This window comes from Oryx dammah, unplaced genomic scaffold, assembly GCF_014754425.2.
Source record: "Oryx dammah isolate SB20612 unplaced genomic scaffold, SCBI_Odam_1.1 HiC_scaffold_19, whole genome shotgun sequence".
NCBI classification, from domain to species: Eukaryota; Metazoa; Chordata; class Mammalia; order Artiodactyla; family Bovidae; genus Oryx; species Oryx dammah.
Genome location: NW_024070203.1, coordinates 42,337,140 through 42,353,841, shown reverse-complemented (window position 1 = coordinate 42,353,841; position 16,702 = coordinate 42,337,140). Strand labels below are relative to the sequence as shown.

Sequence of the window (16,702 nt, the reverse complement as noted above, 5' to 3'; positions counted from 1 at the left end):
GATGAGATTGTAAATACTCAAGACTTAGATTCTCTAAATTGCACAGCTGGCTCTATTTGCTAGTTTTCCATTCACTATTGTCTTGTCTCCTTCTTCACCAGCTTCCTAACTCAAAAATGTTGTTGGTTCAGAGGTGCTGCTTAAATTAGGCAAGAGGGAAAAGCATGTCTGTTTAAAGCTGCAGCAAATATGGGAAAGATGGGTAAATACTTAACTATTTTGGGTATATCTGAACTTTAAAAGATTAACTCAAGTAAGTCTTCTTCAGACAGCTTGAAAAAGGGGGAGTAAAGACTTTTAGGCTGTGGGAGAATGGGGGGAAATCTTTCTTCATCTTATGAAACCCTGTTGGGATCAAGTGACATGACCCAGCTATGGGAAAATTGGATTAAATAAGGCTTAGACTTCAAACTCCTGGGAATTATGGTGTCTGAGATGGTAAAGAATCTGCCTGCAATTATCTGAGTTTGATCCCTGGGTTGGGAAGATCCCCTGGAGAAGGAAATGGCAACCCACTCTAACATTCTTGCCTGGAGAATCCCATGGACAGAGGAGCTACAGTCCATAGGGTTGCAAAGAGTCCAACACAACTGAGTGACTAACACTTTTTTTCACTTTTTCAGACTTCACACTCTTAGGAGTTATTACACTCCATGATACCAAAAGCAGATTTATTTCATAAGGAAGGCCCTGGATAAGACTCATGGCACAAACCTGAAACTACCACAACATTGTTAATTGGCTATACCCCCAATATAAAATAAAAAGTTCAAAGTTTGGAAAAAAAAAAAAAGACTCACAGCATAATCTCATTCTGTGATGTGGCACTTTTGACATGGTACAGAAACTCACCTTGTGCTAGATAAATGGTTTTTGAACAGTAGCACCAAATAGCAGGATAATTTCAGACTTTTAAGGATAATGAGAGTATCTGTCCATTCATAATAGTACCTGGTAATTTCATTGTGCTTTTCCACAAAGGGCTCCATGCACTTTGAAAAAATGATCTCTTCACAAAATCTGAGTGAGGCAAGAGCTTTTGGTACATTGTGGATTGACACAGTAGAAACCTTCCTTTTGTCATACTCCTTGATGTCCTTTGAGAGAGCTGGGGGCTCCAATTTATCAGGTGACTAACAAACCATGATTGTACTCATAATACAGGAAAAACAATGATATGGGGAAAAGAGATGGTTTACTCACAGAAAAGTTCTAGGATAAAGATTTCTAAATAGACCCAGAAAGGGACGGAGAGAGATATGTGAGGCTTCTGTCTATGATACTCTCTTAAAAATAAAGAGCTAAAGATATTGATAATTTCCCATCCAACTCTGTATCCCCTCTTTGAGAACCTTACCACTTCTCCTTCCCATAGAGTTGGATCCCACAGTCCTTGCTAAGTGGTAGTGGGGATTTGTGATTCCAGATCTCTAGCCTGAGCCAGGCATTCATGAGTGAGCATCTGATCTAGCTGAGTCCATTAGCTACTTGCTCAGGAATTGAGAATTGGGACTTATGAAAGCTGAAAAGTGGATAAGAACCAAAATAGTTCTCCTCTTCCCACCTCTGTCTACCTTTATGGGACTATGGAAAACGTTCTGTTTCCTTCTCTGAGCAGCTCTAAGTTGGTTTAAAAAGGAAGCCCTGATGGAAAACAACCTAAATATCCATTGACAGAGAAAGGATTCATTCACCGTATGGCTATACAGCACTGTGAAAACAATGAAACTTCCTTATGAACTGATTATTTCTTAGAATGATCTCCAAGATATATTAAAAAAGAATGCAACACACAAGATAGGACTGATAGTACATCACCATTTGTATAACAAGAAAGGGAAATTTTAACATTCTTAGACCATTTACATTTAATATAATTACTAATACGTAAGTCTGTCATTTTACTATTTGATTTCTGCTTGTTTCCTCTGTTTCTCATTTCCCCATTTCCCTTTTCTTGTCTTCCTGGGGGTTATTTGAACATTTTTAAGGATTCAATCTTGATTTACTTGTAGTATTTTTTGGAATCTATTAATTTGTCTACTCTTTTTAGTGGTTGGGTATATATTTATCACAGTCTACTGATAACAGTGTTATACCAATTTGAATGATGTGCAGAAGCTTTACTCCCATTTAGATCCCATTATCCTCTCCACTTTAAAAGTCATTGCATTGAATATCAGATGGTGCTATAAAATTTTCATGGGTTTCTCAGGTAGCTCAGATGGTAAAGAATCTGGCTGCAATACAGGAGACCTGGGTTGGATCCCTGGGTTGTGAAGATCTCCTATAGGAGGGCATGGCAACCCACTCCAGTATTCTTGCCTGGAGAATCACATGGAGAGAGGAGCCTGGCAAACTACAGTCCATGGGGTCGCAAAGAGTTGGACACAACTGAATGACTAAGTACACATAATTTTTATACCAATCATCATATATAATTTAAAAAACTTATGAGAAGGATAGTCAATTGTATTTACCCATATTTCTGTAGTCCCTAGGGTTGCAAACAGTCAGACTTAGCGACTGAACAACAATATTTCTGTGTCCTTCATGTTCTTTCTTCCTTTCAGATCCAAGATTCCTTCTTTCATCATTTTATTTCTTTTGAAGAACACCTTTTAGCCATTCTTTGAGTAGATCTGCTAGTGATTAATTGTTTTAGTTTTCCTTAATCTGAGAATGTCTTTCTTTCCCCTTAATTCCTGAAGTATAATGGGAAAGACTAGAGATCTCTTCAAGCAAATTAGAGATACCAAGGAAACATTTCATGCAAAGATGGGCTCGATAAAGGACAGAAATGGTATGGACCTAACAGAAGCAGAAGATCTCAAGAAGAGGTGGCAAGAATACACAGAACAATCCAAAAAAGATTTTCATGACCCAGATAATCACAATGGTATGATCACTCACCTAGAGCCAGACATCCTGGAATGTAAAGTCAAGTGGGCCTTAGGAAGCATGACTACAAACAAAGCCAGTGGAGGTGATGGAATTCCAGTTGAGCTATTTCAAATAAAACATGATGCTGTGAAAGTGCTGCACTCCATATGCCAGCAAATTGGGAAAACTCAGCAGTAGCCACAGGACTGGAAAAGGTCAGCTTTCATTCCAATCCCAAATAAAGGCAATGCCAAAGAATGCTCAAACTACCGCACAGTTGCATTCATCTCACACACTAGTAAAATAATGCTCAAAATTCTCCAAGCCAGTCTTCAACACCACATGAACCATGAACTTCCAGATGTTCAAGCTGGATTTAGAAAAGGTAGAGGAACCAGAAATCAAATTGCCAACATCCGTTGGATCTAGAAAATTCAAGAGAGTTGCAAAAAAGCCATCTACTTCTGCTTTATTGATTATGCCAAACAAACTGTGGAAAATTATTCAAGAGATGGGATAACCAGACCACCTGACCTGCCTCTTGAGAAATCTGTATGCAGGTCAGGAAGCAACAGTTAGATCTGAACATGGAACAACAGACTGGGTCCAAATAGGGAAAGGAGTACTTCAAGGCTGTATATTGTCATCCTACTTATTTAACTTATATGCAGAGTACAACATGAGAAACGCTGGGCTGGATGAAGTACAAGCTGGAATCAAGGTTCCCAGGAGAAATATCAATAACCTCAGATGTGCAGATGACACTACCCTAATGGCAGAAAGCGAAGAAGAACTAAAGAGCCTCTTGATGAAAGTGAAAGAGGAGAGTGAAAAAGTTGGCTTAAAAGTCAACATTCAGAAAACTAAGATCATGGCATCTGGTCCCATCACTTCATGGCAAATCAATGGGGAAACAGTGGAAACAGTGACAGACTTTATTTTCTTGGGCTCCAAAATCACTGCAGATGGTGATGACTACAGCCATGAAATTAAAAGACACTTGCTCCCTGGAAGAAAATCTATGACTAACCTAGACAGCATATTAAAAAGCAGAGACATTACTTTGCCAACAAAGGTCCATCTAGTCAAGGCTATGGTTTTTCCAGTGGTCATATATGGATGTGAGAGTTGGACTATAAAGAAATCTGAGCACTGAAGCATGGATGCTTTTGAACTGTGGTGTTGGAGAAGACTCTTGAGAGTCCCTTGGACGGCAAGGAGATCCAACCAGCCCATCCTAAAGGAAATCAGTCCTAAATATTCACTGGAAGGACTGATGCTGAAGCTGAAACTCCAGTTCTTTGGCTACCTGATTCGAAGATCTGACTCATTTGAAAAGACCCTGATGCTGGCAAAGATTGAAGGCAGGAGGAGAAGGGGATGACAGAGGATGAGATGGCTGGATGGCATCACCGACTCGATGGACATGAGTTTGAGTAAACTCCAGGAGTTGTTGATGGACAGGGAAGCCTTGTAAACTGCAGTCCATGGGATCACAAATAGTTGGACATGACTGAGCGACTGAACTGACTGACTGACTGATAGTTTCACCAGACATAGAATTCACAGTTCTTTAAGCATTTGAAAGCTATCGTATCACTTCTTTCTGGTCACTATTATTTCAGATGAGAAATCTGCTGTCATTTGAATTACTGTTCCCATATAGGTATTATATAGTTTCTCTGTCTGCTTTTAAGATATTTTCTTTGTCTTTAGTTTTCAAAGGTTTAATTATGATGTATCTTGGCATGAATTTGTTTAGATTTATTCTATTTGAGATGCACTTAACCTCTTGATTTATAGGTTTGTATATTTTGCCAAATTTGGGGAATTTTCAGTCATTATTTCTTTCAATATTCATTCCATGCCACTCTTTCTCCACCTCTTCTAGGACACCAGTGCTATAAAAGTTGGCTCTTTGGTTAATGGCCTCACAGTTTCCTGTGACTGTTTGTTTTCAGTTTATTTTCTTTCTGCTGTTCAGCTTGCATATATTCCATGGATCTGCCCTCAACTGATTTCTGTTCTCTGTTATCCCAGTCTACTACTAAGCTCATCCAGTTAGTTGTATTATTTCTATAATTTTTCAGTTCTTTAATTTCCATTTGGTTCTTTTTATTACTTCTATTTCTTTGCTGAAATTTCTTTTTTTTTCTCACTTGGTTCAAGAGAATTTGCAATTGCTTATTGAATCTTTTTTGATGGTTACTCTGGGATACCTAGATAATTCCAATAACTGGTTCATCTCTGTGTGGGAGTAAGGTGATTATCTTTTCTCATGCAAGTTGGGATTTCCTTCTTTCCTTGTATACAATGAGTGATTTTAATCTAGACACTTTGGCTATTATGAGACCCTGGTTTCTATTTTTTTTAAAATAAAACACTATTTTAAAAATTATTTATTTATTTATTATTTTGACTTTGCTGGGTCTTTGTTGCTGTCCGGGCTTTTTCTCTAGTTGCAGTGAGTGGGTGCTACTCCCTAGTTGCCGTGTGCCGGCTTCTCGTTGCTGTGCCTTCTCTCGTTGTGGAGCACCAGCTCTACCGTAGTTGCCATGCATTGACTCAGCAGTTGTGGCTCGTGGTCCCTAGGGCATGGGCTCAGTAGTTGTGGTACATGGGCTTACGTGCCCTGTGGCATGTGGAATCTTCCCACCCCAGGGATCAAATCGGAGTCCCCTGCACTGCAAGGCAGATTCTTAACCACAGGACCACCAGGGAAGCCCCTCTGGGTCCTATTTAAATGTTTTACTTTAACAGTCATTCACTTTGTTAGAGCTTAGCTTGCAGGTCCTAGCCTACTTTTGTGGTCAGTGGTTCCAATGACAATCTAATTTTCAGACCCTTATGGTGTTGTTTTGGTCAGCTTGGTCTGTCTCCTGCCTCTGGGGCCCCTACTGGTGCTTGTTGGTTCTAGATGAAGAAGGGAAAGGAGCCTCCTCAGTCTGGGTGTCTTGGTGCCTTTAGGTGAGGAAAGAGAATCTCCAGGAGCAGAGACAAAAACACTTCCTGGGGTGGGTGTTTGTTGTGGTAGAATCCCTTGGTGTTAATTTCCCCTGTAAAGTGGGGTCTCTGGTAAGAGAGGGGAGTCTCAGGCTGGGGAAAGTCCCCTGTCTGGCTGTTGTTGGGAGACATTCAGTGGGTCCCCGTTTCTGTGGAGATTGCCTAGAGCTGTTGGCAGGGCTCCCGTTCAGTTTGGAGGGAGTGTAGGACCACCTGGCTGCCTTCCATTGCTATGGCGGGTGCCAGGAAAGGCCAGGCCTGGCTTACCTTTTCTTAGATGTGGAGTCATCAGAGGCCTTGTCACAGTGCTGTTCCTTTGCTCCTGTGGTCCCTAACTAATTCCCCTTTTCTTCTTCCTTCTACCTTTCGAAGGCTCTCTTTTTTTGTCTCTTGAGTTGTTTCCAAAGCTTTTTGTCATGTCTAGCACGAGGAACTGGGAGAGACAAGCCTATACCATCTTGCCTAGACCAGGAGGTCTCTGTGTATGCTTATATAGGCGTAAGATCTCTCTGTGGAAGGGTACACAGGGGATTGTTTTCCTGGGGAGGGAACCTGGGGGATACGAGGTAGGAAGGAGACTTTTTTCTTGCATGCCTGTTTATGTGTTCTTCCCTGATGGCTCAGACAGTAAAGCATCTGCCTGCAATGTGGGGGACCTACGTTTGATGCCTGGGTCAGGCAGATCCTCTGGAGAAGGGCATGGCAACCCACTCCTGTATTCTTGCCTAGAGAATTCTACGGACAGAGGAGCCTGATGGGCTACAGTTCATGGAGTCACAAAGAGTCTGACACGACTGAGCAACCACCACTTTCATTTTATGTGATCTCATGTTAATCAGGTGAATATATTATGTATTCAAAAACAAAATAAAATTTCTAGCTCAACTTTATTCAAGAGCACAACCAAGGATTACAACAGAGGTCAAGCAGTGTATAGATTCAACAGTTGGTAATTTTATTAAACTTCACTGACTTTTAATTTCACTGTATTGTCACTGCTTTGATCCAGATCCCTGAATATAAGAATAATATTCTCAGTGGATTTTTCAGCCTGCTCATACATTTTGAATAACTAGCAGAATACAAATGTGTAATTTAGTTAGAAGGAGAGACTTTTGGCAGCATACTAGTATCCTAATCAGCTGAAAAAATAATATTTGTATGACATTAAAACAAAATTAATAGGAAGACACTGATTACATGAAGAGACTTTAGGTTGTAATGATTAAACTTGCAAACTACTCAGCATAATTAGTGCCTTAATTAGGATATGACCTGAAATTTCTGTTTACAAAATAAAGGCAATTAAAAGTCACATTTGTAAAGTGGGTTCTAGAACTTATAGTTAGGCATCACTTTTTTTCCCAATTTGGGAAGCATCTTTTTAGCTATTATACGTATTGTGCATTTACTTTGATTCCTAGTCTCACCCCCAGCACAATGTCTCAGCCCAGAGCCTTAAAGGTCAAGTTTAATGACCTTTCACCAAGGACATCTAAGCACAGGAAGCCAAACAGCTTCTAGCCACACTCCTGGGTAACTCTAGGGAGCAATGAAACAGAAAAGACTTTTCTAGCACATTAAGTTAAGTAAACTAGAAGTTTGATATTGACTTTGATCGAAATATACCATTTCACAGAACTATTTGGGTCCAAATGGCAGTTTTCACAACTGTCATTTATTTTTCAACATGTGCTTCTTGAAGGCATTTCAGGTCCCACAGCTTACCACATGGTGAAGGTTCTAATCCAAAGCCAAAGAATTTTCCATCAGTAGATAAAAATGGAGAATTCAATAAATTTTGGTGGGCTAGTGATTTAAGAAAAAAATAATTGGGAATCCTACCTTCATTTCTCATGTCAAAATAAATTCCAAATGGATCAAAGATTGAATATATAAAAGCAAAATTATAAATGTACTATAAGAAGATAATGGTTAAATATTTTTATAATATTATAATCGAGAGAGGCTTTTTGACCACAACAGATTAAGCAAAAGCCATAAAGAAAATGACTAACAAATTTGCCTACTTAAAGATTTTAAACTTCCATACAGCAAAAAAAAAAAAAAGTTTTCCTAAATCAAGGTCAAATCAAGAAGTAACTGATTAAAATCTGAAACTTTCATTTGTCTTTTGATTCATTTTTCTTCTAAAGGCACAGTTTTATTTTTCAGTAAGTTAGGAAATAATTGGAAATATGATTACCATTTATGTACAAGGATATTAAGTATAGGGTAAATTAAAAGAATTTACATGTTGAAAAATAGCTCATGGGACTTCTCCAGTGGTCCAGTGGCTGTCTGCGCTCCCAGTGCAGGCAGCCCAGTTTGATCCCTGGTCAGGGAACTAGATCCCACATGCCACAACTAAGACCCACTGCAGCCAAATAAGTAAGTTAAAATATTTTTTAATGGCTTACATTAAATTAATTAAGTTACAGAATAGCCTAGGCTACAGGCATTAAAAATCACAATATTAAACAGCACCTATATTCACGATAGATCCTCTTTAAAATATAAATTGGTATAGCCACTGTGAAAAACAGTATGGAGATTTCTTAGAAAACTAAAAATAGAACTGCCATATGACCCTGTAATTTCACTCCTGGGTATGTATCCGAAAAAAATCAAAATCTCTGATTCAAAAAGATACTTGCAGCCAGTATAGGGGTGGGAGAGTGGGAGTTACAAACTACTGAATGTAAGTTACAACTTACAAACTACTGAATGTAGGCTCAAGGATGTATTGTACAACACAGGGAATATCACCAATATGTAGTAAGTGTAAATAGGAAAGTAACCTTTAAAAATTGTATAAAGATAAAAAATTAAATAAAACAGAGAAAAAAATTGTTTTCCTAAAATATAAAAGGCGCGAATCTGGAAAAAAATTTAAGAGTGAAAAAATACAATTAACTAGTGAATATAACACAAAAGAAGCAGACTCACAGATATAGAGAACAAACTGGTGGTTACCAGAGGCCGAGAGGTTGGGGTTGTATTATTGAGATTTTTTTTAAAAGACTGGAATAAAAATTTCAGTGATTGTCAGTAGAGGTGAAGATATGGATAAATGTTATTATCTTCATTTTTAGTAATTTCCAAATTTTGCAAAATAATTATACTTAATCCTTTTTAAAATTCCTTGATGCTTTTAAGAAAGTTATTTCAGTTTTCCCCAACAAGAGCTAAGTTGGAACTAGATCAGATATGAAAGATCAAAATGGAAGACTTGAAAAGCATAGCACAATACAGCAACTGCAAGAAAGCCCCCTTTATTTATTTAAAACCCTCTGCCGTGTGTGGTCGTGCTATCATGTCAGTTAAGCACAATTCCTGGTCACTCGCAGTGTCTGTCTGTCTGTCTCTCTCTCTAACAACATTAGAACACAAGACTACCTTTCAGCATCACAGGAGAGTTCTTTCATAAAATCAGCATCATGCTTCTCTGTTCCCAACTGCTCAGCTGTGGAATAGGGAATGGAACATGAGTTCCAAAGCTCTGATTACCAGGCCTCAGCCGGAAGCTTATGTCTCTGAAACTCACCAATCACAACATAGCTATCACTAGTAGTACAAGAAGTGCCATCACTGAACTTCCTCTGTACCTGTAGGTCTTTTTAATGTCTTCATTTGATGCTCCCTTATGCAGACCAAGAATTTCATACAGAGCTTTTCCAGATGTTGACATTGTCCGCTGTCGTTGGTTAGGTACGTTACATGCCATTTTCTCAAACTGCAAAACCAAAGAGGGAGATGGCTGTGAAGGTTATGCATGCCGGATCTCTAAAGGGAAGAGAGTTTGTTTCTGAGTGTTTGTAAAATGTTGATCTGAAGTACGTCTTTGTGTCAGCTGAGAAAGGAGGGGAGAAAAGGATTAGGGAAGCCAACACCAGAGCTTCAGGTCAGGATCCTAAGGGCTACACGCAGTCATGCCAATGGAATATGGCTTTGTCCACATGGCTAAATAGAAGCAAGATGTTATCTAAATAGCCAGCTAACTTAGAGTTGTTAAAAACTGATCCTCTCAGGTCAGGCATATGTAATATGTAGACTTTTTTCTGTCAGGATTTCTTTGGTTAGAATTTGTCCTTTTTAAAATATCTTTTCCAAATGTAGCCAACAATGGAAATAATCATCGATTTAACTTTGACTCTATCGGCGTAGCCATTGTTAGAGTATGAGTTCTTAAAGACAAACAAAAAACTAAACCCCAACATTTTGTAAGTATCAAAAACAAAACAAAACACAATGTTCCTAGTCTCATCTGAGAGCCTGGTTAGACCATCTCTGCAACTATGGGGTACCGAGTCCCCCCACAGTGCTCATGAGTTCTATATCCAAGATACTCTTCTCCCTGTGGTCTATACAGAAGGGGTTGTGCTGCCCCATGTCCCATGGCGCTGCCTTTTGCTGTTTTCTGGCTGTGGGGGAAGCACAGAGAGGCAAACACACTGGGGCATTCCTGCATCCATCATGCAGTCTTGCCAAACCTAATATCTTCACTCGGAATACGAGGATAATAAAGCCCACATCATAAGGGCATCTTAAGGATTTAGAAATAATGCAGATGATGTACCGAGGACATATTGACTTTAAAGAACTATTTCTATTAAAGGAGGCACAGTGTATAATTCAGAGTGTGCACGGCATTCTGACTATAGGTCTGAATATAGGCCTTGCCGTGACCAGCTACATGACTATCCCTATCTATAAATTGGAGACCAAAAAAGTACTTAAATTCATAGAGCTGTCATAAGAATTAAATGAGTTAATATATTTAAAAGATACCAATGTTCATAGCAGCATTATTCATAAAAGTCAGATAAATGAAAATGTGGTATATAAATACAGTGCAATATTATTGTTATGAAAAGAAATTCTGACATATGCTACAATAAAATGAACCTTGAAAACATTAAGTGAAATAAGCCAGTCACAAAAGGACAAATATTGTATATGATTCCTCTTATATGAGTACCTAGAACAGGCGATGGTGATGGTTAAATATCACAGCGATTTTACTTCATGTAATTGAATTGTGCACTTTAAAACAAAATAGTAAACTCTGTTATATTTTATCACAAAAACAAAACAAGATAAAAAACAAAACTACTTAGATTTCAAGCTCCTCTGACCAGAAGTTCCTTGAAAATTATCATCTGTCTTCCAGCTTTGGGCTTTGTGCATCAAGTGCTGTAAGAATGAATAAATGTGGATGAATGAATGTTCCAGGGCTCAGGAGATGGTGTCAGGGCTGGGGAGACTCTCATGTTCTACACAAGGAGCCCCTGGTGACAACAGTGAAGCTGCAGACCCAAACAGGCATATCCCAGGGACGGGTGGGCTTGGTTGAAGCCAACCTTCAAGCTCTGCTCCCACCAGACTAGACTGAACCAACAAAGATAAGAACAGAGCCTTCTGGATGTTGCCTGGTGGGTTCCAGTGGTCTTAGAGGCCCTTGAGATTCCAGCATGGCACAGCAAGCACTTGTGGTCCTACGCAATTCAATTAAGAACAGTGTAAAGAACTTCAGAATGTTTTTGTGAGCATCTAGCTCCGTGAGAGGAGAAAAGGAAGCTGGTGCTGAAGAGAGTCAGACCTCAGTCAAAAATCCTGTAGACCCCAAGGCACTGAGGAAAAAACTGACTTAACAAGGACAACAACCCAAGGATAAAGCCTCATCTGGTGGCATGACTATGTTGTCTCCTTTCAGTTAGCTGTCCATGCAAGTCGAGCTTCCAGAGGCCAGAGAGGCCCTAGTTCCTAGTGTCTGGTACACACAAGAACAAGAGGAGGAATTCTAATTTTGCCTGCCACTAAACATGGCAACCCACTCCAGTGCTCTTGCCCTGGAAAATCCCATGGACGGAGGAGCCTCGTAGGCTACAGTCCATGGGGTCGCCAAGAGTCGGACACGACTGAGCGACTTCACTTTCACTTTTCACTTTCACGCATTGGAGAAGGAAATGGCAACCCACTCCAGTGTTCTTGCCTGGAGAATCCCAGGGACGGGGAGCCTGGTGGGCTGCCATCTATGGGGTCACACAGAGTCAGACACGACTGAAGTGACTTAGCACAAACAAAATCTGGGCTTCCCAGGTGGCACTGATTGGTAAAGAATCCACCTACCAATGCAGGAGAGGTGGGTTTGATCCCTGTGTAAGGAAGATTCCCTGGAGAAGGAAATGGCAACCCACTCCAGTATTCTTGCCTAGGGAATTCCATGGACAGAGAAGCCTGGCAGGCTACAGTCCAAGGGTTCTCAAAGAATCAGACATGACTGAGCACACCCACACAAACAATCTAGCAGATGTTCAAACTGACTGGCAGCCATGCAGTAAATCATAACACATATTCTAGTTACTGCTCCACCTTACCTTTCTCGCCTTCCATCACAGTTTCCCTAGCAGATAAACAATTCAGGACTTGGGGCTGGGTCATTCACCCCTGTGTTCCAGGTCTGCAGCTCAGCCCTCTCTTGGAACCACAGCCCAGCTGAGTATTCACAACTGAAGGAAAAATTGCCTGACATACTCCCTACTTCCTTTCCTGTCCCCTCTCTCCTGCTGCCACCTCACATATTAACTCAGGACACTGATACTCTGCCCTACACTTTACCTAACTGCTCCCAGAAATGGAGACAACTGGCAGACAGACAGGTCACACTACTTGCCATGAATGAATGGGATTTGGAAAGTAGAGATTTCTGTGTGACTTGGTCGGCAAGGAATAAACCACAGTAATTATACTTGTCTCTGAGATTGTAAGATCTCACTGGGTAGCAAGATCCCCAAGTCACTAAGAATATGAATCAAATCCTAAGACCGTAGAATATGGAGTTATAGGTCATCTAAGCCAACTTGGATGACCTTAGATGGTCATCTAATGCAAGAGATGCAAGTTTGATCTCTGTGTCAGGAAGATCCCCTGGGAGGAGGAAATAGCAGCCCCCTCCAGTATTCTTGCCTGGAGAATCCCCATGGACAGAGGAGCCTGGTGGGCTACAGTCCATGGGGTCACAGAGTTGGACATGACTGAGTAGCTAAGCACACCACAGGACAAGCCAACTTAACAAATGCCTTTTGGGGCCTTCTGACCAGAGATCATTGTAGCCAACTAGACCAGGAGTAGGTACCTTACCCAAGCCAAGTCAGAGTCCTTCCCTAAGTTTCTTTATTTTTTTGGATGTGGAACAATCTCTCATGGTAAAAACCTGTCAAATGTAAATTTTGGGTATTGTTGGCTGGCCTGAAAGGAGAGAGATTGAAACAGACCTGCCAAGGACGAGCAGGAGCAAGAGATGGAGATAGAACCTAGATGGGGTTTGGGTACCCTTGCAGCTCCTTGTTTCCCACAGTTTGTCAATTAATTCTTCCTTGGATTGAGCCAGCGAAATTCCTCCATATACACAAATTTATATACATTGTTTTCTTTTGAGTATAGCTTCACTAGATTCTGGTCAACCAACATTGCTTAGTGTCATGTACCTCAATTAAAAGATCAAGCTATTTCCTTTTAGACAACATCTAAGAAAAGATAGCTGGTCAATAGTTGGTCAGAGTTGTTAGTAGTTGGCTTATTCTACAAACAGAATACACACACACACACACACACACACACACTAAGATATTCAAACCAAACAGATTCAGTTATGTAGACATTACTACTATGGATAAAAGAAGCAGTGGTAAATCTGGGTTAAGACATTTTCATAAAGGAAATTTATAGAAAGCTATTCAAGAGAGCTAAGAGATAAAAGAAATACCTTTGCTTTATGTATTTTACTCTATATTCAGCATTCAAAAGAAAGAGTTTCAACTGAGGGAATAAAATCTGTTCACTCTTCATCATCTATCTCATGAAATAAGAGAGATGCCATGGCTCATAAATCAACAGACTGTCCTAAACTCAGTTTCAACAAAGCACAAATATGCACAATTTCTCAATTTTGACTGGGCCTTATTTTCCCCCAAGGTTGCCCCCTAAAATTATTGCAGGTGTGGAACAAGAGAGGGGATTACTTGGGGGCTGAAATAGTCCTGGAAACAATCTGGGATTCATCCTTCCCTGCCCCACGGCCATCTCTTTGCACACTCCTCTCCCCAGTGGAAAAAAGAAGGCAGATTCCATCTCTCGAATAGTTCCATACATAGAAACTCACCCCCAAGAAGACGTCGTAGCTGGCTATTGCTTTCATTTATGTTTTTTTTTTTTTCAAATCATCTCTTTGTTGAGAAATCTAATCACACTGTAATCTACGTTGCTTTCCTAGAGGAAAATAGGCAAAACACTCTCTGACATATATCACAGCAGGATCCTCTATGACCCACCTCCCAGAGTAATGGAAATAAAAGCAAAAATAAACAAATGGGACCTAATTAAACTTAAAAGCTTTCACACAATGAAGGAAACTATAAGCAAGCTGAAAAGACAGCCTTCAGCATGGGAGAAAATAATAGCAAACAAAGCAACTGACAAGGAATTAATCTCAAAAATATACAAGCATCTCATGCAGCTCAATACAAGAAAAATAAACCAATCAAAAAATGGGCCAAAGAACTAAACAGACATTTCTCCAAAGAAGACATACAGATGGCTAACAAACACATGAAAAGATGCTCAAAATCACTCATTATCAGAGAAATACAAATCAAAACCACAATGAGGTACCATCTCATGCCGGTCAGAATGGCTGCTATCCAAAAGGCTACAAACAATAAATGCTGGAGAGGGTGTGGAGAAAAGGGAACCCTCTTACACTGTTGGTGGGAATGTGAACTAGTACAGCCACTATGGAGAACAGTGTGGAGATTCCTTAAAAAACTGGAAATAGAACTGCTGTATGACCCAGCAATCCCACTGCTCGGCATACACACCGAGGAAACCAGAACTGAAAGAGACCCATGTACCCCAATGTTCATCGCAGCACTGTTTACAATAGCTAGGATGTGGAAGCAACCTAGATGTACATATAGACAATGCAATATTACTCAGCCATTAAAAAGAACACATTTGAATCCGTTCTAATGAGGTGGATGAAACTGGAGCCTATTATGCAGAGTGAAGTAAGCCAGAAAGAAAAACACCAATACAGTATGTTAACGCATACATATGGAATTTAGAAAGATGGAATGATAATGCTATATGCAAGACAGCAAAAGAGATATAAAAGAGAACAGACTTTTGGACTCTGGGAGAAGGTGAGGGTGGGATGATTTGAGAGAATATCTTTGAAACATGTATATTACCATATGTGAAATAGATCACCAATCCAGGTTCAATCCATGAAGCAGGGTGCTCAGGGCCAATGTACTAGGATGACCCTGAGGGATGGAATGGGGAGGGAGGTGGGGGGGGGGTCAGGATGGGGGACACATGTACAACCATGGCTGATTCATGTCAATGTATGGCAAAAACCACTACAATACTGTAATTAGCCTCCAATTAAATAAATTTTAAAAATAAATGAAATTAAAAAAGAAATCCAGTAGCTGATGGCTTTATGTTGTGGGTTGATTAATACTGAGAATGAGTTGTTACAGAGAGTTTGAAATTTGATTATTTTATGTTTCACCTTCTTTGCCCTATTCCCAAAATATCAAATTATTTTCTTTTAGACAACATCTAAGAAAAGATAGTTGGTCAACAGTTGGTCAGTGTTGTTAGTAGTTGGCTTATTCTACAAACGGAAACAGAAAGGAACACAAAGACTGCACGTCTGCTTTTTTGTGTGTCAAACAACAACCTGTTATTTTTCTGTGCCCTTGGTGAGCTAGAAACCAGACTCTTCATATATTATTAATGTAGATAACATTTAGTGTCAAATTCAATAGAGCAATACATTGAAACCCTTACTTGTTTCAATTTGTGAAAATAAAGACATTATGCTAAGAACCTACTAACTGCAGGGCAATAGTTCAAACATCTGCTGAAAACTCTCCTTAAACTTAAGTAATGGAGCCATACCTTTGTTTAATGCCTTATATAAAATATAATTTTTATGAGTTCTTTCTCTTAGCCTTTTGAATGCTCATATTCCTATGTAAAATTCAAGTCTTTATTATTTATTCATAGTCTCTCATCTATACTATCCAATGGAGAAAAAATTATTATGTAAAGTTATTAAGTAATTTAATTTTGATCATGATAGGTATATGATACTTAATCTTCTGAACTTAAATTACCTTCTAGCTGCATTTGTGTTAGTCGCTCAGTTGTGTCTGACTCTTCGCAGCCCCACGGACTGTAGTCCATCAGGCTCTTCTGTCCATGGAATTCTCCAGGCAAGAATACTGGAGTGGGTTGCCATTTCCTTCTCCAGGGGATCTTCCCACCCAGAGGGTTGAACCTGGGTCTCCTGCATTGCAGCCAGATTCTTTACCATCTGAGTCACCTAGCTGCATTACAATCCATGAATATCATAACCATTGAACAGTCACTACCAAACCACATTCACCTGTCTCTTGATAAAGATACAGTTGAAAGAAGGCTCAGTGCTCCAATGGTGACAAACATCCAATTCAAAATAAGCACATATTTTAAAGGTACTAACTCGAGGAGTCCTACAAATGCTGTGCTAAAATCTTCATGGTGACATGAAATGTTTCCTTCAGAATAAAAGAAGTTTCACCTCTATCTATTATGTGAATTTTGAAAATGGAAAAAAAAAATCAGACTCTGCCTTTCTTGGCAGAGGAGATTAGATCATTAAACAGTAAAAACACTTTTGATGGCTGTGATTGGAGAAACCAACATGTTTTACCATTTCTTATTACATCTGTAAACCCTCTATAGAAATCTATTTATTGGAGCA

The 16,702-nt window shown here is 39.6% G+C and overlaps 1 protein-coding gene across 1 annotated transcript in view; it reads right to left on the bottom strand.

Annotated features, from left to right (window-relative positions):
• The window catches only part of DNAJC5B (DnaJ heat shock protein family (Hsp40) member C5 beta), a 66,093-nt gene that overhangs the window by 49,003 nt on the left and 388 nt on the right, over positions 1–16,702 (bottom strand). The window contains exon 2 of the mRNA XM_040261307.1: positions 9,495–9,622. Within this exon, the coding sequence (XP_040117241.1) occupies positions 9,495–9,613 (119 nt within the window). The 5' untranslated portion in view covers positions 9,614–9,622. The remainder of the gene's footprint in view (positions 1–9,494; positions 9,623–16,702) is intronic.